At 42.1% G+C, this 23,929-nt stretch overlaps 1 protein-coding gene across 2 annotated transcripts; it reads left to right on the forward strand.

Moving 5' to 3' along the window:
* Positions 1-3,573: 3,573 nt before the first annotated feature.
* Positions 3,574-22,524, forward strand: FETUB (fetuin B). Of its 2 annotated transcripts, XM_051859169.2 has the most exons (8): positions 3,574-3,694; positions 3,800-4,026; positions 4,362-4,472; positions 6,254-6,341; positions 8,263-8,432; positions 9,164-9,262; positions 21,157-21,240; positions 22,028-22,524. In XM_051859169.2, the coding sequence occupies exons 2-8, from the start codon at positions 3,802-3,804 to the stop codon at positions 22,403-22,405; spliced, it is 1,155 nt and encodes a 384-aa protein (XP_051715129.2). In that variant the 5' UTR covers positions 3,574-3,694; positions 3,800-3,801; the 3' UTR covers positions 22,406-22,524. The 2 variants fall into 2 exon arrangements, with proteins under 2 accessions (XP_051715129.2, XP_008264796.3); XM_008266574.4 differs by lacking the exon at positions 3,574-3,694 and having other exon boundaries at positions 3,702-4,026.
* The last annotated feature ends 1,405 nt before the right edge of the window (positions 22,525-23,929 follow it).

Consider the following 23,929-nt stretch of genomic DNA (forward strand, 5'->3'; position numbering starts at 1 on the left):
GTTTATTTGCTTCCAGAAATTAGTTATGGTTGTGTCTTATTCACCTCACCTCCGGAAGTCCTTGGCTCAGTCTGTGTTGTGCTGCTGTAACAGGAGACCTGAGACTGGGTCACCTATGCAGACAGAGGCTTATTTTCTTCAGTTCCGGGGGCTGGGAAGTCCAACACTGAGGGGTCTGTGGCAGGTGGGGGTCCCTTGCTGCATCCTCCTGGGGCAGAAGGTGGAAGGTGGGATTGAAAGAGGATGTTGGCCGGCGCCACAGCTCACTTGGCTAATCCTCCGCCTGCAGCGCCAGCACCCCGGGTTCTAGTCCCAGTTGGGGCACCGGATTCTGTCCCAGTTGCTCCTCTTCCAGGCCAGCTCTCTGCTGTGGCCCAGGAAGGCAGTGGAGGATGGCCCAAGTCCTTGGGACCTGCAACTGCATGGGAGACCAGGAGGAGGCACCTGGCTCCTGGCTTCGGATTGGCGTGGCACACTGGCCATAGCGGCCATTTGGGGGGTGAACCAATGAAAGGAAGACCTTTCTCTCTGTCTCTCTCTCACTAACTCTGCCTGTCAAAAAAAAAAAAAAAAAAAAAAGGACAGAGGATGCTGAACTTGCTTTTCCAGCGAACCTGCTCTCTTGATAACAGCATCAATCCATTCATGAAGGCAGGGCCTCAAGACCTATTCATCTCTTAAAGGTTCCCTTCTCAGCACTGTTGCTGTGAGAGCTAAGCGTCTAATACAGGAACTTTTGGGAACGAGTTCAAGCAATACCAGTGCTGATGTGGATTGGTTCTGGGAGGAGGAGCGTGGTGGTGCAAGAAGTGCGGAGTCACCACACAGACCCTGGGAGTCGGGTGAAAGCGGGCTAGAGGCGAGCAGCTTGCAGACTTGTTTATTTCAGTTGGTGCAGCAGCTTATATAGCCGAGGCAGCCAATCTGGTCAATGGGGTGGTTTATGCCGTAACCAATCACTGCCTGTTGCCAGATGAGCTCCTTTGCCAGGTGGGTTCCGAAGCCATTCCTAAGTAACTGACACTCCCTTGCCAGTGGCCATCTTGGCATGGTCTTCTCATTCCACCACATGCCAGTCTTAGTAACCCTTGACTCCTGAGAGCCTACGTTGGTTCCCAGCATTGTGGACTTGCTCAACAAGGGCCTGTTGGGTTACAAGTAATTACCATGATTACACAACAGCTACCACTGTGTGCCAGGCACTGGTCTGGCCCTCCACATTGATGATCTCTAAAGCAACTGCCATGATTAGCCCATTTTACATATACGGCTACTGAGTCTTGCAGCAATTACATGAATTCCCAAATCCATTTAGGTGGTAATTAGAAGAACTACAATTAGGCTATTGATGAGAAGAATTCTAAACTAGAAGGTTTCTGCACTCACTGGTCTTTGCCACTAAGTCATTTCTGATTTCTGTGTTAACACTCCACCTTCCTAAGTCTCAGTTTTCTTACCTGGGGAATCTGTTGGGTTAGAATTACTAGATTATCTTTAATAGTACTTTTCAGTGGGTTTATGCGCTGTCACCGAGTGACCCACAATACCAAGCCTTAGCTAGCTGTTTATGAGCATGGCTACCAAATGAGAAATAACAGGGTGGGCATTTGGTGTAATGGTTAAGCTGCCACTTGGAACACCTGCATCTCCGAGTGCCTGGGTTCAAGTCTCGGTTCTGCTCTCAAATCCAGCTTCCTTCTAAGGTGCATTCTGGGAGCAAGCAGGTGATTGCTCAAGTACATGGGTCTTTGTAACCCACTTAGGAGACCTGGCCTGAGTTCCCAGCTCCTGGCTTCAGCCTGGGCCAGTTGCTCAGCTGTTGTGGGCATTTGGGGAGTGATCCAGCAGATGGATGTTCTCTGTCTGTCTCTCTGCCTTTCAACTAAAAAAGAACGAATCCCCCAAACTCTCCATTTAAAAAAAATGAGAAAAAATATTTTCCACTCAACTTTTTAATGAAAATTTAAATTTTCTCATAGTAGGTAATCACAGTGCTACTAGTAACATAAATCATCATATTTGATGTTAACATTAAGTGGTAGTTAAAGTCTTAGATACAGTAGAGACATTATTTGCCTTGCTTAGGGTTCGCTCACAGTCACCAATCAGGGATGGCTCCACCCTGCCTTTCTGTTCAGGCCAGAGGGCCGTTTCTTTCAATTCATTTTGAAGATTTTTCTAGAAGATTTTACTTCTAGAATAATCTTCAGTCCTTCTGAGCAGTTTGTCATAAAAAAAGAAGAAAACCCTCATAGACAGTTATTCTTATCTCCCAGCGCAGCAGGTCCAAAAGTGTATTTGTGAGTTAAAAACAAACCAAAAACTCTCTTATAGCCCAGTAAGTGTAGGAAAATGTGATCTAAATGGGTTTCTTCACCCTAAAACACCTGCCAGCACGTGCTGAGACTCCACAAGAGGCTGCATTCCTGCGTGCAGTCGTTCCTACACGTGTGTGAACACAGAACGTGGGAGATGAGGGTGGGCGGGCTGGAGCTGCTCTCACTCCAGGTCCAGGGTTCCGTGGAACGCCTTCGCTGACAAGCCTGTTTCGGTGCTGTCTTCACACCCAGCCTCTTCTCTCCTGATAAACGACGGTGTGTGTTTTTAAATAGAAAGCTTTTAAAAGGCCATTTCTTTCATACAGTCCCAATGGTAGAAATTTCCTGAACCCCAAACAGAAGAGGAAAAAGGAAAACCAGAGTCCCAACCAATGTGTCTCTGGCATGCACCTGCCCATCATTGTCTTCCTTTATTAAAAAACATTTATTTTGTATTTATTTGAAAAGCAGAGTTAGAGAGAAAGAGAGAGAGAGTTACACACACACAGAGAGAGAGAGGAAAATATGGAGAGAGAGGTCTTCCTTCTGCTGGGTCACTCTCCAAATGGCCACAACAGCCAGAGCTGGGCCAGGCCAAAGCTAGCAGCCAGGAGCCAGGAGCTTCATTCAGGTCTCCCACATGGGTACAGGGGCCCAAGTACATTAGTAGCGAGCTGGATTGGAAGTGGAGCAGCCAGGACATGAACCAGCACCTAGATGGGATGTTGGTGTTGTAGGTGGTGACTTTCCCATGGCACTAGCCTTAGTATCTTCCTCTTGTCTGAAGAGGTGTCAGTCTCTTCATGACTTTGCTTCCCTACAGCTCCGTAGAAGGGAGAATAGACTTGGAGTATGATGTGAGAACTCTTGATGTCCCATTAACTGCTTTTCCATTCCATGAAATCCTTGCTTCAAAAGAATGAAGTGAGGCTGAATGGGACACTCTCTCGGCCACATGCCCGAGATGTATTGGGAAGCCCACTGGTGCTTCTGGGAGGTGACTGAGGGGTTCAGCCTCCTTCCTGATCTAGGGGAGGTGTGAGTTCACCGAGCACTGCTGTAAGCCTTGGCCCCGTGCTCCTGCCTAAGTTCAGCAGTGTGGCCAAGGAGAGCAGTCAGAGGCACTTGGGGAGAAGGTGATTATTCCCACCACCACCATTTTGTTCCTGGTGTACACTGGACACAAGTCAGAATCCATCATGATCTCCTAAGGGCCTTGACTAAATATTTGTTAGGATTTACTGAAAACTGTTGGGAAACTTTATTTTGTTTACATGTCCACCCGAATATGAGATTACTCAGGGGTTGATGGTTACACATATCGACAGATCCCATCCAAAGTACTGACTCCAGGAGATCCTTGTTTAGAATTCAAGGTAATAAAATGGGACAACCTGGCAGCCAGAACCACTCAAGCCTGACCTTGAGGCGCTCCACAAGCCAGTCCATCTCTGCAGCTCCACACCCTTGTTTCCCCCTAGGAATGGGTCTGCTCCGAATCCTGGGGCTCTGCGCCCTGGCCGCATGCTGCGGGGTTGTGTCTGTACCCCAGCCGTTCCTCAAGGACACACCTCTGCTCTCCCGGAACTGCAATGACTCAGATGTGCTGTCGGTCTCAGGCTTCGCCCTGCAGGACATCAACAGAGACCAAAAGGACGGCTACGTGCTGAGCCTCAACCGAGTGAGCCGCGTCTGGGAGCACACACAGGCAAGTGATGCTGTCCGCACTCAGGCAGTCATTTGGACAGCTGCAGAGGCTGGCCGGTGGCTGGGAACCCTCAGACAGGTTGGCAGGTACTTTCAAGATTGGGAACTTGGCCGAGAACCTGACAACATTCTATTCTCCACCAGGCATGCTACTATTCTCTTGTGATCAAGAGCCAGTGCAGAGATCCTACTCTGACATTTGTCTAGGGGCCATAACTTTCAAGGTGTCGCCACAAACACCATATCCTTTGGCTGTCTCAAAAAGCAGAGACTTGTCCAGTCTTTGAGTTCCAGCTCCCTGTGGGATGTGATGTGTTTCTCTACCCCTTCCCACAGGATCACCTAGGGTCTGTGTTCTATCTCGTGTTGGACGTGTTGCAGACTGGTTGTCATGTGCTCAGCAAGAAGGCGTGGCAAGACTGTGCGGTGAGGACCTTGCACACCTCAGTAAGTACTCATTCTCGGGGCTCCAGGAAAGAGACTAGGTGCCCTCTTTCTCCAGGTGCAGGTGGTTTGCTGTCTGCCCTCTTTCTCCAAGTGCAGGTGGCTTGCTGTCTGCATGCTTTAACTGGCCCTCTTTGTAGCCTGAAGAGAGGGTGCCCACATGCTTATTTTCATGCTGGAGACAGAATCAAGTCTAACCCATCAGAGGGGTTTCTAGAAAGTTCCACTAGGGTCATGCTGCCCAGAATTGAAAAGGTGTCCCCAAATTGGTTTTGTTTTAATTTTTCTTTTTATATACTAGTTTTGTTATTCATTAGCATGCAATACCGTGCACTGTTACAGGGTATGGTACACTATTTCCACACATGCAGGTAGTGTAAATAGAGCAGATCGGGCAGTTATCCCCTCCTCTCACCCTTTCCAGCCTGTAGTAATCACCATTCTAAGGTCAGAGTAACTTTTTAAACTCCCACGTATGGGAGAGAAATGCAATAATTTGTCTTTCTGTGTCTAACTTCTTTCACTTAACATAACCCCCTCCAATTCTATCCATTTTGCTATGTCAGGGTTTAATTTAATTTAATTTAATTTTAGAGCAAAGAGACAGAGCTGTCATCTAGTAATTTATTCCCCAAATGCTCCCAGTGGCCCCAGGCTGGATGCCAGGTCTGGGAGCCAGGAACTCAATCCAGGTCTCCCACGAGGTCTCCCACTACTGGCAGGAACCCAGTCGCTTGAGTCCTCGCCACTGGCCCTCAGGGTCTGCATAGGATTTCATTCTTTTCCCAGAATTGCTTTCTACCTCAAGATCCTCCTGTAGCTCTCAGCCATTTGTTTACATTGGAAGCAAAAAACCAGAGGCAAAGATTCTGGATGTGGAGTTAAGGAGTGCAGAAATTATGGAAGGAGGGCTTTTTATACTTCTTTTATATTTGCTTTGTTTTGTCTTAATGAATGCTAATGCAAGGGCTGTGGCTAGAGAAAGGGATGGCTTACAGTGTAGGAGCCCTTAGGGGTACCTTGGAAGGATTTCCTCAATCATAGAATCTCAATGGCCTCAGAATTGATCCTTTTAAAGATGAATAGAAAAAGAATAGTTTTGTTTGATTCTCGATTATCCTGGGATTAACATTAATTGACATGAACTGTGTAACCTGAGTACCTGATAATGACGTCTTTGAAAGAAAACTTTTCAAATCATGTAACCAAATTTGTTAAACTGCATGGACTGATTTTGAAAAGCAAATAGTCGATTTCCCTGCTGTGGATTTTGTTAAGATGACGCTAACTGCTGGAGCACGCGCATGGACAGGGATGCACTCACATCACGTGGTAGAAGTTTGCTTCCCACTCATGAGAAGTTCATGTCCAAGACACTGCCACCTGTAACTCATGGCTTCCACAGTGCTCTGCATCATTATGGAAAGAGAATTTTTAAATCCATGCACAGTATTTTCATAATATATGTTTTCCATAAACATTTTGAAGACCCCTTGAATGCATAGATTTCAAAAATTTTTGCACCAAAATAAACTTAATTGTTAGTTCTGTTTCTTCACAAACTTTTTTGATGTTCCTTTTTATACTCACACTTAATCATGGGGGAGGCTTGGAAATGTGTGTGCCCAAGAAGAGGTCAAACAGCTGGGTGGTGATCCACTGCAGCTCCTCCCACTCCAAATCCCTTAACGTCATCTTAAGTTTCTCATTACTTAAAAGTATACAAGTTTCATTGCAGGAGTAGTTCATTCTATAGTGTCACATAATGTATTTCTTGGTTACAGGTTTATGGACAGTGCAAAGCACTGTTTTACATTAATAAGCCAAGAAGAATCCTCTATTCAATTGCTTATAACTGTACTCTTCGCCCAGGTAAGAAATGTTAATTTTAATAAAAGAGGGAAAAGAGCATTTAACCAGAGTTTTGTCAAGCGTGGCTAGGGTTTCTACCATGTTTATTTCATCTTCATTCCAATACCAGTTGCTTAATCTTTCTAGGACTTGCCTTCCCACTAAATGTCAACATACACCTCTCATCTTTCAGTTAATCTTCCTAAATCATCTCCAATAGCTCTCCATTGTGTCCTGCATTAAATCCTAAGTGTTCAGTCTTCCATAAGTGGCCAGACCTGTACGACTGATCCCTTGGCTCGCTTCCTACTGTCTCTGCCGTTACTGCCTTGGCATCATCACCTCTATACTCCATTCAACTGGATGCCAGTTCTCTGAACACATATTGCACTTTGCAACCTCTGCTTCTTGCTGCTGTCTCTCCCTCCACTGAGCATGCCCTCTCCCCCAATGACCTCTACCCTTCAAACCCATACCCACTCTTGAGGGACCACTGCCATGCTGGTTTTTCCACAATGTCCTCTGTTTAAGACAAGAAGAACACTCTCCTGTCATAGTCACATTCCTATAAAACTGGCCAAACCACTCAGGGAGCACAGAGCCTGCACTCCCTTGATTTGGAATCATATGTCTTGTTGCCCAGAATATTTTATCCCTGATACATGTTCCCCTAGTCCCTTTCATGTGTAAGGAGTCATTACTTCTGTTAAATAAATGAGTTAATGGCCTAAATATGAAGTTGAAGCTAAGGACATTTGAAAGAGGCATATGCATTCAATCTGGATCGTCCTTTTCCAAGGGAAAGTCCTTGGAAAGCAAGCTTCTGTCAACATAGAGAAGCATAGGAAGATAGAAGATGGCTACTTCAAGTGCTATCTGCCTGTGAGTCCTTTGGTGAGTCTAGTTAAAGTGCAGGTTCTAATCCTTGAAACCTGCATACCTACCCAGCTCCAGGTTAAACCACTACTAACTCGTTGAATAACCAGACAACGGAGCAAACATTTCAGCAGCCACAGCTTAAGGCTCCTGGCTTTGAAGTCCAAGACTCAGCTAAAACAAATTAGGGACCAGCAGCTGGAAGTAGTCTTAGTGCCTAAATGGAAGTCCTAGGCACCAGGACTGCGGGAGGTCAGGCAGGGACACGTGACGAGGAGGCAGAGTCCCAAGCCTTGGATGTAGCCCCCCTCAACCTCCCTCAGTCCCCAGAAGCACACACATAAACACAGTTAATCAAAGCAATGTGTTTTCTCTGCACAAAACCGCTTCAAATACAAGTTCTCTACCCTTTCACACTAGGTTTGTCAGCAGCTCTCCTCCCAGAGAGTCCAGCTGTGCCATTAGGATGATCATTCTGTCTGATCACACAAAGATTCGATGATTTCCTGTTTTCTGGATCACTTGCTTTTTGTATCCAAAGAGGGTGTGCTTCCGCCTTCCATTATGTCCTTCACTTAGCCATTCGTTCTATAAGCATCTTCTAGGCACTTACGATGTGTTAGGCATTAGGCTGCGTGTTAGGGGCTGAAAGGTGAAGAAGACCTGGCAGTAAGGACTCCCAACCTTGTAGAGCACTCAATCTACTTTACAGAGGCAATGATGAGAAAAGATATTGAAATCATTGGGAGGAGAAGGTCTTATATCTATATACAATACTATGTGTTTTTGAATAAAATCCCTAGAGTAAATACATTTGTGTGAAGTGAAAAATATCTAGCTTTGATTTGATTTTTAAGTATGAAAGTGAAACAGCCCATTATAGAAAATTCACTTCCAACAGCTAACTTCCTTTCCAGAAAATGTCTTCCTTAACCCATCTTTGCCAACACTAATGTAATATCTTTTCTTATTCAACCTTCGCCTCTGCTACAGTCATACAATGTATGACTATTTATAGGGTCGGTAGTGGATAATATTTTAAAACTACTTTCATTGTCACCAACAGTTTCTCGAAGAAAGATTCACTCTAAATGCCCCGACTGTCCGAGCCCCAGCCGCATTGATAAGTCAGATCCTAGGGTCTTGGAAGCTGCCGTTGAGTCCCTTGCAAAATTCAACCGTGAGAGCACTTCGAAGCAGTATTCTCTTGTTAAAGTCACCAAAGCTACTAGCCAGGTAAGGTTAAAATGTCTGGGCCAGTTACACAAGCAAGGTGTCTCATAATTGCTGCTAGAGGTTCCTAGGCTGAGAAGAGTGTATCAAGGCACTACTTTCGATTGGAACCCAATAGCCTTTCTCTGGATTCTCGATTTTGATAGACCTGATGCACCTTCAGTCATGTTTCAGTTTCTGAATGATTTCATGGCATTTCCACAAGAGTCATGTGTCTCAGTTTTGCCTCATCAACCCTAAGGCAAGGAGAGAAATTGACTCACAATGTCTTTGAGGGATTCTGTGTTGGTTTACTTCTTACTGCTACTATTTTCCTTTCTAATTGACCATGGACCATATAGCAAGACAATTCTCACACCATATCAAGGCCTGGAGTTGATATTGAGCCTTATGGGTTAGGCAAAATGGAAACTCATTTGTAATTGGATTGATATCTCTCTCACACACACAAAAAAACTAATCTAAAAGATGAATATATAAGAGGAAAAATAAGTTCACCAATGGAAGGTAAGTAGGTCCCATTCAAATCTCTAAGAAAGCAAGAAGGATATGATGATTGTGTTTTCTAAATAACAATGGATGGTTTGATCAGTGTGGGGACTGGCAGGAATGATGGCTGTGGAATTGACAATGCCTGTGGGAAGGGATCATTTCTGTGACTGTGATGCTGCCAAGTCTGAGGCTTCCCCTATGTGAGGTTCGGTTTTCATGTCTTGACTCTTGTCTCCTAACAGTGGATGGGCAGCCCGGCTTACTTTGTGGAGTATTTAATCCAAGAGTCACCATGCACCAAATCCCAGGCTGGCAGCTGCTCCCTTCAGCCTTCTGACTCTGTGAGTATTCTTGAATTTCTTCATAATGTAAGATGTATGTTCAAACATTATTTCTAAGTATTTGTTGACAATAAGTTATGTGTGAGGTGTTCTAAAGCAAGAGCTATTTTTCCTCCCCTCCAGAAGTAACTGTGTAGAAAAATGAAGGCCAGGTATGATAATATGGCTTTATTCTGTTATAAGGATGATTTTCATTATCAGTGTGATTTAATTGCAAAAAATGATCATGGGGACTACAAAAACACAGATAATTCTCCTGGTGGTTGGTGATGAACCTACTTGATCTGAATAAATCTGGTTACATTTGGAATACATCACTCTTTATTATTATTATTATTATCATTTTAACTGAAAAGTGTTGTAATCACCTTTATTTTTTTCTGTGTCCCCCCATCCAGGAACCTTTTATTTAAGGAATACAAATTTCATGTATTTCATAAGTAAAACTTTTGAAACATAGGGATTCTTCAACCGTACCCACCTCCCCCACCTCTCTTCCTCCTCCCTCGCCTATCCCATTCTTATTTTTTACTAAAATCTATTTTCAATTAACTTTATACATATATGATTAACTCTACATTATGTAAAGAGTTCAGCAAATAGTATGAAAGAAAAAAACTCTTCCTCAACAATTGAGACAAGGGCTATTCAAAGTCATTGCATCAGAGTGTCAATTTCACTTCTACAGATTACCTTTTAGGTGCTATATTAGTTATCATAGATCAGGGAGGACAAAGTGTATTTGTCCTTTTGGGACTGGCTTATTTCACTAAGTATGATGCTTTCCAGTTTCATCCATTTGTTGCAAACAGGATTTCATTTTTTTTTACTGTTGTGTAGTATTCCATGGTGTACATATCCCATAATTTCTTTATTTAGTCTTCAGTTGATGGGCATTTGGGTTGATTCCATATCATAGCTATTGTGAATTGAACTTCAATCAACATGGGGATATAGATAATTCTTTTAAATGCTGATTTCATTTCCCTTGGGTAAATTCCCAGGACTGGGATGGCTGGGTCATATGGTAGGTCTATATTCAGATTTGTTGATTTCTGTATGAAAGCCATTCTAACGGAGGTGAGGTGAAACCTCATTGTAGTTTTGATTTGCATTTCCCTGATGGCCAGTGATCCTGAGCATTTTTTCATGTGTCTGTTGGCCATCTGGATTTCCTCTTCTTAAAAATGTCTGTTTCAATTCTTTGCCCAGTTCTTAACTGGGTGGTATATTTTGTTGTTGTTGAGTTTCTTGATCTCTTTACATATTCTGGTTATTAAGATTTTATCAGTTAGATAGTTAGCAAACAATTTCACCTAATCTGTTGGTTGCCTCTTCACTTTCCCAAGTGTTTCTTTTGCAGTGCAGAAGCTTCTCAATTTGATGTAATCCCATGTGTCAATTTTGGTTTTGATATTCTGGGCCTCTGGGGTCTTTTCCAAGAACTCTTTTCCTATGCCAATGTCTTGCAGGGCTTCCCCAATGCTTTCTAATAATTTGATGGTATCAGGTTGTAGATTTAGGTCCTTGATCCATTTTTAGTGGATTTTGGTGTAAGGTATAAGGTGTCTTGCCTTATAGTTCTGTATATGGAGATCTAGTTTTCCCAGCACCATTTGTTGAAGAGACTGTCCTTGCTCAAGGGATTGATTTTAGCTCCTCTGTCAAAGATAAGTTGGTTGTAAATGTGTGGGTTGATTTCTTGTGTTTCTATTCTATTCCACTCATCTGCTTATCTATTTTTGTACCAAAATGAGGCAGTTTTGATTATAACTGCCCTGTACTATGCCTTGAAATCTGGTATTGTGGTACCTCTGGCTTTGTTTTTGTTGTATGAGATTGCTTTAGCTGTTTGGGGTCTCCTGTGTTTTCATATGAATTTCAGCATCATTTTTCCTATATCCGAGAAGAATGTCCTCAGTATTTTGATCGGTATCGCACTGAATCTATAAATTGCTATTAGTAGTATGGACATTTTGATGATATTGATACTTCCAATCCATGAACATGGAAGATTTTTCCATTTTTATGTCCTTTTTTAAAATGTTTTATAATTCTCATTGTAGAGATCTTTGACATTCTTGGTTAAATTTATTCCAGGGTATTTGATTTTTTGTGGCTATTGTGAATGGGATTGATCTTAGAAGTTCTTTCTCAGCCGTGGCATTGTCTATGTATACAAAGGCTATTGATTTTTGTGTGTTGATTTTATATCCTGCCACTTTACCAAACTCTTCTTTGTTCCAATAGTCTGTTAGTGGAGTTTTTTGGATCCCCTATATATAGAATCATGTCATCTGCAAGTAGGGATAGTTTGACTTCCTCCTTCCCAATTTGTATCCCTTTGATTTCTTTTTCTTGCCTTATATATCTGGCTAAAACATCCAGGACTATATTGAATAGCAATGGTGAGAGTGGGCATCCATTTCTGGATCCAGATTTCAGTGGAAATGTTTTCAGCTTTTCTTCATTTAATAAAACATTGGCCATGGTTTTGTTTAAATTGCCTTGATTGTGTTGAGGACTGTTTCTTCTATACCAAATTTGCTTAAGATTTTCATCATGAAAGGGTCTTGTATTTTATCAAATGCTTTATCTGCATCTATTGAGATAATCATATAGTTTTTGTTCTTCAGTTTATTAATGTGGTGTATCACATTGATTGATTTGTGAATGTTGAACCATCCCTGCATACCAGGGATAAACCCCACTTAGTCCAGGTGAGTGATCTTTCTGATGTGTTGTTGGATTTGATTGGCTAGTATTTTGTTGAGAATTTTGGGGTCTACATTCATCAGGAAAATTGGCCTGTAGTTCTCTTTCTCTGTTGTATCTTTTTCAGGTTTAGGAATTAAAGTGATGCTGGCTCCATAGAAGAGTTTGGGAGGATTCCCTCCATTTCAATAGTTTCGAATAGCTTGAGAAGATTTGGAGTTAGTTTTTTAAATGTCTGATAGAATTCAGCAGTGAAACCATCTCATCCTGGGCTTTTCTTTGTTGGGAGTGTCTTTATTACTACTCAGTTTCTGTCTTGGTTATTGATCTGTTTAGGTTTTCTTCATGGTTTAGGTTTAGGTGTCTTCGTGGCTTAATTTAGGTAGGTTGTATGTGTACAGGAATCTATTACTTCTACGTTTCCTGATTTGTTGGCATACAGCTCTGTTTTTTTTTTTTTTTTAAGATTTATTTTATTAGAAAGTCAAATTTACAGAAAGAGAAGGAGAAGCGGGGTGGGGGGGTCTTCCATCCACTGGTTCATTCCCCAGATGGCCGCAATAGTCGGAGCTGCACTGATCCGAAGCCAGGTGCCAGGAGCTTCTTCTGGGTCTCCCACGTAGGTGCAGGGGCTCAAGGACTTGGGCCATCTTCTAGTGCTTTCCCAGGCTATAGCAGGGAGCTGGATAGGAAGTGGAGCAGCTGGGACTCAAATTGGAGCTCATATGGGATGCTGGCACTTCAGGCAGCAGCTTTACCCTCTTCACCACTGTGCCAGTCCCAACATACAGCTCTTTGTGATAATTTCTGATGATTGTTTTCATTTCTGTGGTGTCCATTGTTACATTGATTTTTCATCTCTAATTTTATTGATTTGGGTCTTCTCCCTCCTTTTTTTGGTTCATTGGGCCAATGGTGTGACAATTGTATTTTTTCAAAAAACCAGTCTTCGTTTCGTTGTTCTTTTGTATTAATTTTTTGTTTCAATTTTGTTTATTTCTTCTCTAATTTTAATTATTTATTTTCTCATTCTAGTTTTGGGTCTGGTTTGCTGTCATTTTTCTAGGTCCTTGAGATGCATTGATAGCTCATTTATTTAGTGCCTTTCCAATTTCTTGATGTAGGCACCAATTGTATAAACTTTCCTCTTAACACTGCTTTTGCCGTATCCTGTAAGTTTTGATATGCCATATTTTTGTCTTCATTCATTTTCAGAATTTTTTTTCTTTCTCTTATGATTTCCTAAATGACCCACTGTTCAATCAGCAGCATATTGTTCAGTCTCCATGTGTTTGCATATGTTCTAGAAATTCTTGAATTGTTGATTTCCAGCTTCATTGCATTGTGGTCAGAGAACATGCATGGTGTGATTCTGATTTTTTTGAATTTGCTGAGACTTGCTTTATGGCCTGGCCTATCCTAGAGAAAGTTCCGTGCACTGGTGAGAAGAACATGTATTCTGCAACTGTAAAATGGAAAGTTTTGTAGATATCTGTTAGGTCTATTTTGTCTATAGTGTCGATTAACTCTGTTGTTTCCTTGCTGATTTCTGTCTGGTTGATCTGTCCATTGCTGAAGGTGGGGTATTGAAGCCCTCTATTACTATTGTGTTGGAGTCTATGCCTCCCTTAGCCAGGTGCCCTGATATTAGTTGCATATGCATTTATAATAGTCACATCTTCCTGTTGAATGGATCCCTTAATCATTAAATAGTGCTCTTCTTTATCTCTTTTAACAGTTTTTATGTTAGTCTATTTTGTCTGATATTAGAATGGCTACACCAGCTCTTTTTTGGTTTCTGCTAGCATGGAATATTTTTTTCCATCCTTTCACTTACAGTCTGCATGCATCTTTGTTGGTGAGATGTGTTTCTTGTCAGCAGCAAATAGATGGGTTTTGCTTTTTAATTCATTTAGCCAGTCTGTGTTTCTTAACTGGAGAGGTGAGGCCATTTACATTCAAGGTGACTATTAGGTAATGACTTGGCCCTGCCATTTTCCCATAAATATTCCTATTGTTTATTTTGGATTTCCTTTGTACTTTTACTAGGAGAGTTTTTGCTCTCACTTTTCATAGTGATGACTATGTTTCTGTGTGTAGCACATCCTTAAGCATCTTTTGTAAGGTTGGATGAGTGATGACAAATTCAATTTCTGTTTGTTATGGAAGTTCTTTATTTCCCCTTCATTCATAAAAGAGAGCTTTGCAGGGTACAATATTCTGGGTTGACAGTTGTTTTCTCTTAAGGCTTGGAATGTATCTTACAATTCTCTCCTAGCCTTCAGGGTTTCAGATGAGAAGTCCACTGTGAGTCTAACTGAGATCCTCTGAAAGTAATCTGGTGTTTCTCTTGTCCATGTTTTAGAATCTTTTATTTATGTTTTATTGTGGAGAGTTTGACCACAATGCGTCATGGTGAATATCTTTTCTGGTCATATCTATTAGTAGTTCTGTGTGCTTCCTGTACTTGGATGTCCCTTTCTTTCTCCAAATTAGGGCAGTTTTCTGTAATTATTTCACTAAAAAGGCCTTCTAATCCATTCTCTCTTTCCACTCCTTTAGGAACTCCTAAGACCCATATGTTGGGTCATTTGATAGTATTCTGTGCTCTCTAACAGTGTTTTTTGGTTTTCTGATTTCATCTTCTTGTGTTTGGTCTAATTTTCTGTGCTTTGTCTTCTAAGCTAGATATTCTTTCTTCTGCTTCACTGAGTCTGTTGTTAAGACTTTCCACTGCATTTTTTATTTGTTCTATTTAATTCTTCATTTCCAAGGTTTCATTTTGATTTCTCTTTTAAGATCTCAATTTCATGGGAGAAATTTTCTTTCATGTCATGTATGGATTTCATTTGTTCATGAATTTTCTTATGATCAATTTTTTTAAATTCCATTTCTGGCATTTCTTCAATCTCTTTATCTTCATATTGTAGTATTGAAGTGTGTTCTTTTTTTGGGGGGGGTAATGTTGTCTTCCTTATTCTTGTTTCTTGAATTGCTACATTTACTATTCAACACTTACAGAGATTCTTGTTGGTTTCTTTTTTGTCTTTTTTTTTTCCTGTGATGGTTTTTATGTTTGAACTATTCCTCTGTGGCTTAGTGGAGTGTCTGCTTTTCCAGTGAATACCCAGAGGCGTGTGGGGAATGTGGTCAGGGAGCTCTGTTTAGTGCTCTAGCATGAAAGGAGTGTCCAAGATGACACTCAGGTTAGGCATGGTAAATCTCCTCTTTTTTTTTTTAAGCCAGAGGTAGGTTTATTTTGCTTTGTTGGCATAGTCTCACACTCACCTCCTCTCCTCAAGAGACCAGTGCCTGGGCACTAGCCTCAGTGGGTACAATATTCACCCACATGCCCCCAGGAACCACACAAAGGATCTATGCAATCCTTGGTGTGCACACAGATCCCACAGCAATGTCCCTCACTAGGTAATTTGGAGCCCTGAGCATGTGGAGCCACCCACAGTGACTGCCCAAAGTCCTAGCAATACCCTGCACCCTTCTACGCAGCCACAGTATTTTCACATTCCAGGTACACAAGCCTCCCACAGTCAAAAGTACTCAGCCCCCTATCAGAGCTCCCAGCTAGACTCAGGTGTCTCCGTTTGGCTGGTTCTTGAGTACATGGACATAAGCCGGTGCAGCTCTTACATATGTCCAAAATGGCACCCACTCTCTCTAGGCTTATTACAGGACACTGGTACAGGGTAGTTGGGGAGAGAAAAATGGCCCCCCTTCTTTCTTCTAGTCTGGTAGGTACATTGTCCCCCACAGGGCTCCAAGCTGGGCCCATGCCAGGCTCTTCCTGCAGCTTTATCACCCGTAGCTTGGGCTGGTGCAGTCTGGTCTCACCTCACTCCAAAGCTGGTTCTGAGGCTCTTGGCTGCTGGGGTTCTGAGTTGTGTGAATCCACACCCTCCACACAGGTCCACAGTGTCCCTCTAATTTGTGTGGAGTTTCCTCTGGAGTTTTCTCCCCAACTCTTCCTTGAGATTGAACTCTCTCCACTTTTTTAAAACTATCTTCCCCCTAGACTAGAACAATAAACTCCCTCCCTGTTCTGCCATCTTGAAAACCCTCTCTTGGATCACTCTTTAAGAAGGACAGAGCCATGGGGTTAGAGCTATAGTGCAGTGGGTTAACACCCTGGCCTGCAGTGCTGGCATCCCATGTGGGTGCCGGTTCTAGTCCTGGCTACTCCTCTTCCAATCCAGCTCTCTGCTATGGCCTGGGAAAGCAGTAGAAGATGGCCCAAGTCCTTGGGCCCCTGCACCCACATGAGAGACCCAGAAGAAGCTCCAGGCTCCTGGCTTTGGATTGGCGCAGCTCCAGCCATTGCAGCCAATTGGGGAGTGAACCATTGGTTGGAGGACCTCTCTCTCTCTCTCTCTCTCTCTCTCTCTCTCTGTAACTCTGACTTCCAAATAAATAAATAAATCTTAAAAAAAAAAAAAAAAGCACAGAGCCAAACAAGCCTTCGTTCAAAGAATGCTTCCAAGATGGAGATAGTTCTTTGAAACCACATGACACATCTTGATAGGAATATAAATTGGCACAATGTGTTAGAGCACCATTGGGCAAAATTCACCATTTTTTTCTCCCTATTTACTGTTAAATATTAACAGTTTATTATAATGTAATTCACACACCAATGAAGTCATCCTTTTAAGGAATACAATTCAGTGATTTTTATTATATTCACAATTATACCACAATCAGTACTTTCTTATTTTAATGTATTTTCATCAGTCTCCAAAATAATTCCCATACTTAGTAACAGTTATTCCTCATTGTTGCCTCCTACAAGCCCTTCAAAATCATTAATCAGCTTTCTGTCTCTATGACTTTGCCTATTCTGGACAGTTCATTTCAATGGAATCCTACAGTATATGACCTTTTGTGTGGCTTCTTTCATGTAGCATGACATTTTCAGTGTTTCTTCTTCTCTACATAGAAATAATTGTACTTCTTCCTTGGCCAAATAAGATTTTATTGCATGAATATTGCTTATTCTTTATCCATGCATCCACGGATGAATGTTTGGGTTGTTTCTTGCTATAAAGTATGAATTTTGGCAGACATGTATTTTCATATCTCTTGGGTTTATACCTCAAAGTAGGGTTACTGTGTCTTGTGAGAGCTCTATGTTTTACCCTTTGACTTACTGTCATACTATTTTCCAGAGAAATTGCACCAGTTTCTCATCCTATCAGCAGTGCTTGAGGGTTTCAATTTCTTCATGTCCTTGCCAACATTTACTATTATCTTAATATTTGGTTATATACATCTTACTAGATATGAATTGGTATTTCATGTGGCTTTTACTTGTATTTTCCTGATAGCTAATACTGTTGAGCATCATACTTTTGATCATCTTTTTACTGGCCATTTGTACGTATTCTTTGGAGAATTATCTACACAAATACTTTGCCAGTTTTGAAACTGAGCTACTTATCTTTTAATTGTTGAATTTTAAGAGTTTTTAATGAATGCAGTGTCCTTGTCAGATATATAATTCTTAAAAATTTTCTTCCATTCTCTGGGTTGTATTTTCACTTTTTTGTTGATGTTCTTTGAAGTACCAATATTTTAAATTTTATTAATTCCTACTTGTATATGTTTCTTTCTTTTTTTTGAATATGTTTTTTGGGGAGTATCATACCTAAGAAACCATTGCCTAATCCAATGTCACTAAGATTTACAGGTATGAAAATGTGATACTCAAAATAATATTCAACAAGAAAAGCAAATTGTAGGACTCTTAATTCCCAACCTCAAAACCTACATCAGTGCTATAATATTCAAGATGGTGAGGTCCTGGTATAAGAATCTATAGAACAATAGAAATTGGGAGTAAAGAAATAAATCCTTATAGTGAAGTCTATGACTCATTTTGTCTTAATTTTTATATGTGGTGTGAGGTAGGATTTCAACTTCATTCTTCTGCATGTGGTGATCCAATTGTTCCAGGACTATTTGTTGAAGAATATCTTTCCCCAGTCTAATTGTCTTGGCATGCTTATTGAAGGTCCACTAACCTTTAATGTAACTTATACCAATACTGATACTGCTTTGAAATTGGGAGATGTGAGTCCTATTTTGTTCGTCCTGTTCAAGAGTGTTTGGAACATTCTGGATTCTTTGCATTTTCATAATTATTTGAGGATATGCTCACCAATTTCTATTGTAGAAAGGCAGTTGGAAATTTAATCCATTTGACTGCATTGAATCTGTAGAACAACATGGGAATACTGTCATCTTAACAACATTGTTTTCAAATCGATGCATATGTGGTATTCTTCCATTTGTTTAGAGCCTATTTAATTTTTTTCAATGATAGTTTATAGTTTTTAATGTATAATAGTTCCCTCTTATTTGCAGGGGATAAGTTCTAAGACCACCAGTGCATTCCTGAAACTGCAGATAGCTCCAAACCCTACATATACTGTTTTTCCTGTATATACATAACTATAATAAAGTTTAGTTTATAAATTAGGCACAGTAGTAGATCAACAATAACAGCTAATAATAAAATTGAATAAGTATAATATATATACTATAATAAAAGTTATATGAATATGGTCTCTCTTGATATTTATTGTATTATATTCACTCTTTACCTTCTTTTTATGAAATAGCACAATGCTTACATGATGAGATGAAGTGAGGTAAATTATGTAGGCATTGTTGCATAAGGTTAGGCTACTAGTAATCTTATTTAAACTCTTAAGCTCTATACTACTGCAACAGTCTATCTGATAACAAACATGGCTACTAGGTGACTAATGGCAAGTAACTTATACAGCATGGATATGTTACATTGTGTAAAGGAATGATTAGTGTCCCAGAGGGGACAGAACAGGATAGTGTGAGATTTCATCATAGTAATCAGAATGCTGCATAATTTAAAACTCTGAGTTATTAATCTATGGAGCTTTCTACTTTTTTTAGTCTTTTTTTTATTTTTTTATTTTTTGACAGGCAGAGTGGACAGTGAGAGAGACAGACAGAGAGAAAGGTCTTCCTTTGCCGTTGGTTCACCCTCCAATGGCTGCCGCGGCCGGCACGCTGCTGGCGGCACAGTGCGCTGATCCGATGGCAGGAGCCAGGTACTTATCCTGGTCTCCCATGGGGTGCAGGGCCCAAGCACTTGGGCCATCCTCCACTGCACTCCCGGGCCACAGCAGAGAGCTGGCCTGGAAGAGGGGCAACCGGGACAGAATCCGGCGCCCGGACCGGGACTAGAACCCGGTGTGCCAGCGCTACAAGGCGGAGGATCAGCCTAGTGAGCCGCGGCGCCGGCCTGGAGCTTTCTATTTAATATTTTCTGAGTGCAGCTGATTTCAGGCACTTGAAATCACAGAAAGCAAAACCATGGATAAGGGGAAACTCCTGTACAAGCCTTGTACTCATCTTGGTGAATTAATTTCTTGAATATTTTATTTTCTTCATTATTAATATAATGAGATTGTCTTGATTTCATTACAAGTATAAATAAATGCGACTGATATTTTAGAATGAATAACATTGTATCCTGTAAACTGAATGAACTTGTTTATTAATTCTGATAGTTTTCTAGCGGATTCCTTAGAATGTTCTATTTATCAGATTAAGTCATCTGCAAACAGAAATCCTTTTACTCCTTCCTTTCCAATCTGTGTGTCACATCCTCTGAGGTTTGCCTGTCAAGTGCACACACAGGCTCCCCTTCGTGCTCCAGTCTGGTGTCAGCACAGCTGGGCCTGTGAATCTGGGGAGGTGAGCAGATGCCAGGCAGGGTACAAGCGCCCTGGCTGTACTTGGTGCACGCACCTAGTTTCCAGAGGGTCTTACAAACCCTCCCTTTGTGACCTGGTGATGAGAAAGACTGGAGCACAATTCCCCAAGGGCTTCATGAGTAATAGACTTTCCCACCTTAAGGAGTTTCTAGTATTTTTTAATATGTTCTGGAAACAGGTGATAAGTAATATTCAGGCTATCTGTTTAGACACATTTTAGTAAATTCTATGTGAATACACTTAAGAGCTCTTCTTCAGAAATTAAGACAATTTTTTTAAATGTTATGTAAGGTATACAAATTTCATGTATTTCATATATATAGATTCAGGAACATAGCATGAAGAAACTATTCCTCAATAGTAGAGACAAGGGCTGTGAACAGTCATCGAATGTCAAAATGTCCAGTTCACTCCAATACATTACATTTTAGGTATTCTATTAGTTACTGCAAATCAGGGAAAACAGATCTGTCTTTGAATATGAGGCAATATTTTATTATAATATTGTATTTACACTTAAAAATATACATATACTATGATCCTAAAATTTCTCTTTTAGAAATCTACCCAAGTAGATTTCTAGTAGTAACTAGGAATATCTGGAAAGATACAGCTTTGAAATCTAAACAGCAACAACAAAAATAGATTCAATCTAGCTGTCCAACAAAAGAGAGTTTGTTAAACAATACAGAGAAATGCTAGGTAGCCATTATGAAGAAAATCATAAAAGTTTATTCAATACCACAAAAGGATTTATAAAACACATTAAGTGACAAAATAGGTTATAAAATAATATTGCGATAAAATTGTATTTTGTATAAAAATGTTTAGGCATGGGACAAAAGCATGGAAGAAAAGAAATCAAAACATTGCACATCACAAGTGTTTTTCATGCAATCATAGGTCTTTATTTTCTTATTGCTTATAGTCTAGACAACTATTTATTACATTTGTAATAAAATGAATTTATTTTATTTCCAAATAGAAGATGAATGAGCTGAGAGTGGTTTTGTAGGAGCAGACACAGCTCAAGTGGAACATACACAAAAAAGTGCTGTTTCATGAAAGATGGAAACAAATTTCCAACTGACCCAAGGATAGAACCAAGGCCCAGAAGTAGAAATACCACAGAAACAACTTTCTACTCAATACAAATAACTTCCCAATGATCAGAGTTTTGTTCCTGAAGGAATAATGAGCTTCCCATCACCAGGAGCAAGTTGGCCTATTTTGTGTGATTTCGTGGTAGGGATGACTGGAGACAATTAGATCGAAGCCTGTCTATCCCATCATCATAAAAAACATTGATCGGCTGTGGGTCTACACCAGCAGAAAGCAAGCCGATTTCCACGTATGATCACTGATAGTCTTAATCCATGACAGTGCATTTTCTCTTTTGTTTAGCCCGTTGGTCTTTGCAAAGGTACTCTGATTCAAAATCCACTAGAGAAGCGTGTCACGGTGACTTGTGACTTCTTTGAACAACAGGTACTTTTCAATCTAATTATTTGTCTTTTGGGGTTGAGGGGGCGGGGCAGAGCTGATTTTCTGTATTTAGCTGACACCCCACCCCTTCCTTTGATTTTCCCAAGACCAATGATCACCACTTTACTCAGGCTAAGGCCACGCCCCCACAGCAACTCGTCCAAGGCCTGTTCCACTTTTCTCTGAGGCATTAAATTCCATGTTCCAAAGAAGCCTTACCCCAAACCACAGTGGGGGAGTCGTTTCCAGAAGCCCTTATCGAGCACTTTCTGTGAGGCAGCTTGCTGTCGCTGGCAGGATGGTTGAAGCCAGGTACCTGGGCTCCAGTCCTGCTCTGTCACCTGTGAGCTGTGTGATCATGGACATGCCCTTACTGTCTGAGTCCTAGAGGAAGGTGTTGCAACTCCACCTTATTCAGACCCTTGAGAAACAAGTGCTGATGGGCATTGTACAAACCCTAGCACAACGCACACAATCAAAAGAAGGCAGCTGCTGGTGCCACAGTTGAGAACAGGGAGACAGCTTTCTAGGGACTTGAGCAAGTTGTTGAACTTCTCTGGGCTGTTGTCCAGCTCTGGCATCATGAGATTTGCAGCCAAGCTTCAACAGGGCTTGGTCGCTCTGGCCCTTACCTGTTTTGCTTGTCAAGCTTTTCACCAGGAAGCCCATCCCTTTAGCTAGTCTTCCTTTGGAACCTCCTACCAGAAGCTCACAGACCAGCTCAGCCTGGTACCTCGCATGACAGAGCTTTCCTTACAGAACTCTGCATTGGAAACCATTCTTATTTCAGGCTCCTGCCCCTGGAACTGAAAGCCCTGCTGGTGACCAGGGACCTTCAAACCTCCCCAAGGTGGAAGAGCTCCAGCAGAAAATCACACCACCTACTGACACCCCCACCAAAGTGCTGTCGACGGGAATTGTCCAACACCTCCCTGACTTGGATGATGAGAAGCCCGAAGGCTCCCAGGGAGAGGGCCCTCCGGAGGCCTTTCCCGTGCAGCTGGAGCTAACCACAAATCCCCAGGGAGAACTCCTGGATGTCTCCTTCCTCTTCCTGGAGCCCATAGAGGTGAAGCTGGTCATCCTGCCTTTCCCCAAAGAAGACCAACACTCTGGCCAGTGCCCAGGGCCGGCCCAGAACTTCGACCCTCTTATCCTCCCACCGTGAGACCCAGTGGATTCCACGGGGGTGTGGTGCTCTGCACGAGATGAGAGGCTGGGGGGAAGAGGGACAGGGAGTGAGTTCAGATGCAGAGAAGCCTAATAAAGTGTGGTTTTCTGATTCTTCTTCATCTCAACACATTGGCTGGAAATGGAAATAAGGGGCCCACACCCTCCCCTCGGGCTGCACCATGCGCAGTGCATCGCATGGAACGGGAGATTGCTTCCTAGACAGCGCAGTCTCCTGTTTTGGATACCGGCTTCTCTAGAGTCTCTGTGTTAAAGCGTTCCCCGAGCAAAGTCACTTTCTCTAATACCAAGGGATATGCGAAGCAAAGCCCAGCAACTCCGTTCTCTACATCCTCTCATGACAAGATCCAGTTTAGCTAGGTATTATCTGTAGCATTGCCAACCCTCTGTCTCTTTTCATCTGTTTGAAAGTCTCTGGGCCTCCAGAGGGAGGCCCCTCAGAGTCGGGACACGTGGCAGACGTGCACCTGTGGCCTGTGCCGGGCACTGCGGTGACCCCAAACCACAATAAGCCTCCTCATTAGCACACTTCCCCTCAGTGCAGGTGCTAAAGGCCCTTCGAGACATTCAATCATAGCCCTTTTTTTCTATATTTAAAAGCATGTGAAGCGTGGGCATTTAGCTTAGCAGTTAACACACAAGCGACAATGCTTGCATCAGCCGCCAGTATTGCAGCACCATAGATCTGGCTGTGGCTTGTGAGCCTGGAGTCCCAGATAGTCCACTTCCAATCAGCTCCCTGGTACCTTGTCCGGGAAAGTAGTGGAAGATGGCCCAAGTGTTTGGGCTCCTGCCACCCATGTGGGAGACCCAATTTGGGGAGTGAACCAGAAGATGGAAGATCTCTCTCTCTCTCTCTTTCTCATTCATTTCAAATAAATAACTCTAAAGAATAAAAGATGCACACATCCTACATCAGAGTACCTCCATAGAACATCTGGCTCTGGTTCCAGAGTCTGGCTCTGACTTCCTGCTAATGCAAACTCGGGGCGGCATCAGCGATAGCACAAGTGACTGGGTTCCTGCCACCTGCACAGGAGGCCTGGACTGTGTTCCCGGTTCCTGGTTTCCAGTCCAGTCCCAGCCGTTGCAGGCATTTAGGAAGTCTAGGGGGGAGCTCTGTCTCTCCCTTCCCCTATCTCCCTCTAAAATTAATTAATAAATTTTTAAAAACTTTAGGACAAACGTCCCCTTGGTTAAAAGTAAGTATGTGCTCATGCGCACAGGCACACATTAAAGACAGGACTATCGACATTTTGGCAGGATTCACAGCTGTGACTTCTCCTCCATCCTGGCAACCACGTCTTGGACGAGGCACACGGGCTTTGGCATAATTTACTAAAGGGAAATAGAAAATATCCACACTTGGGCTGGCGCCACGGCTCAATAGGCTAATCCTCCACCTAGCGGCGCTGGCACATCAGGTTCTAGTCCCGGTCGGGGTGCTGGATTCTTTCCCGGTTGCCCCTGTTCCAGGCCAGCTCTCTGCTGTGGCCCGGGA

Source organism: Oryctolagus cuniculus, chromosome 4 (genome assembly GCF_964237555.1).
Source record: "Oryctolagus cuniculus chromosome 4, mOryCun1.1, whole genome shotgun sequence".
Taxonomy (NCBI): Eukaryota; Metazoa; Chordata; class Mammalia; order Lagomorpha; family Leporidae; genus Oryctolagus; species Oryctolagus cuniculus.

What these genes read in the sequence shown, in the direction of transcription:
- FETUB (XM_008266574.4), top strand. Translation starts at nt 3,703, where the DNA reads ATGGGACAACCTGGCAGCCAGAACCACTCAAGCCTGACCTTGAGGCGC. An exon ending in TCACCAAAGCTACTAGCCAG is followed by an intron (nt 8,433 to 9,163) that starts GTAAGGTTAAAA and finishes GTCTCCTAACAG; the next exon opens with TGGATGGGCAGCCCGGCTTA. An exon ending in GTGACTTCTTTGAACAACAG is followed by an intron (nt 21,241 to 22,027) that starts GTACTTTTCAAT and finishes TTCTTATTTCAG; the next exon opens with GCTCCTGCCCCTGGAACTGA.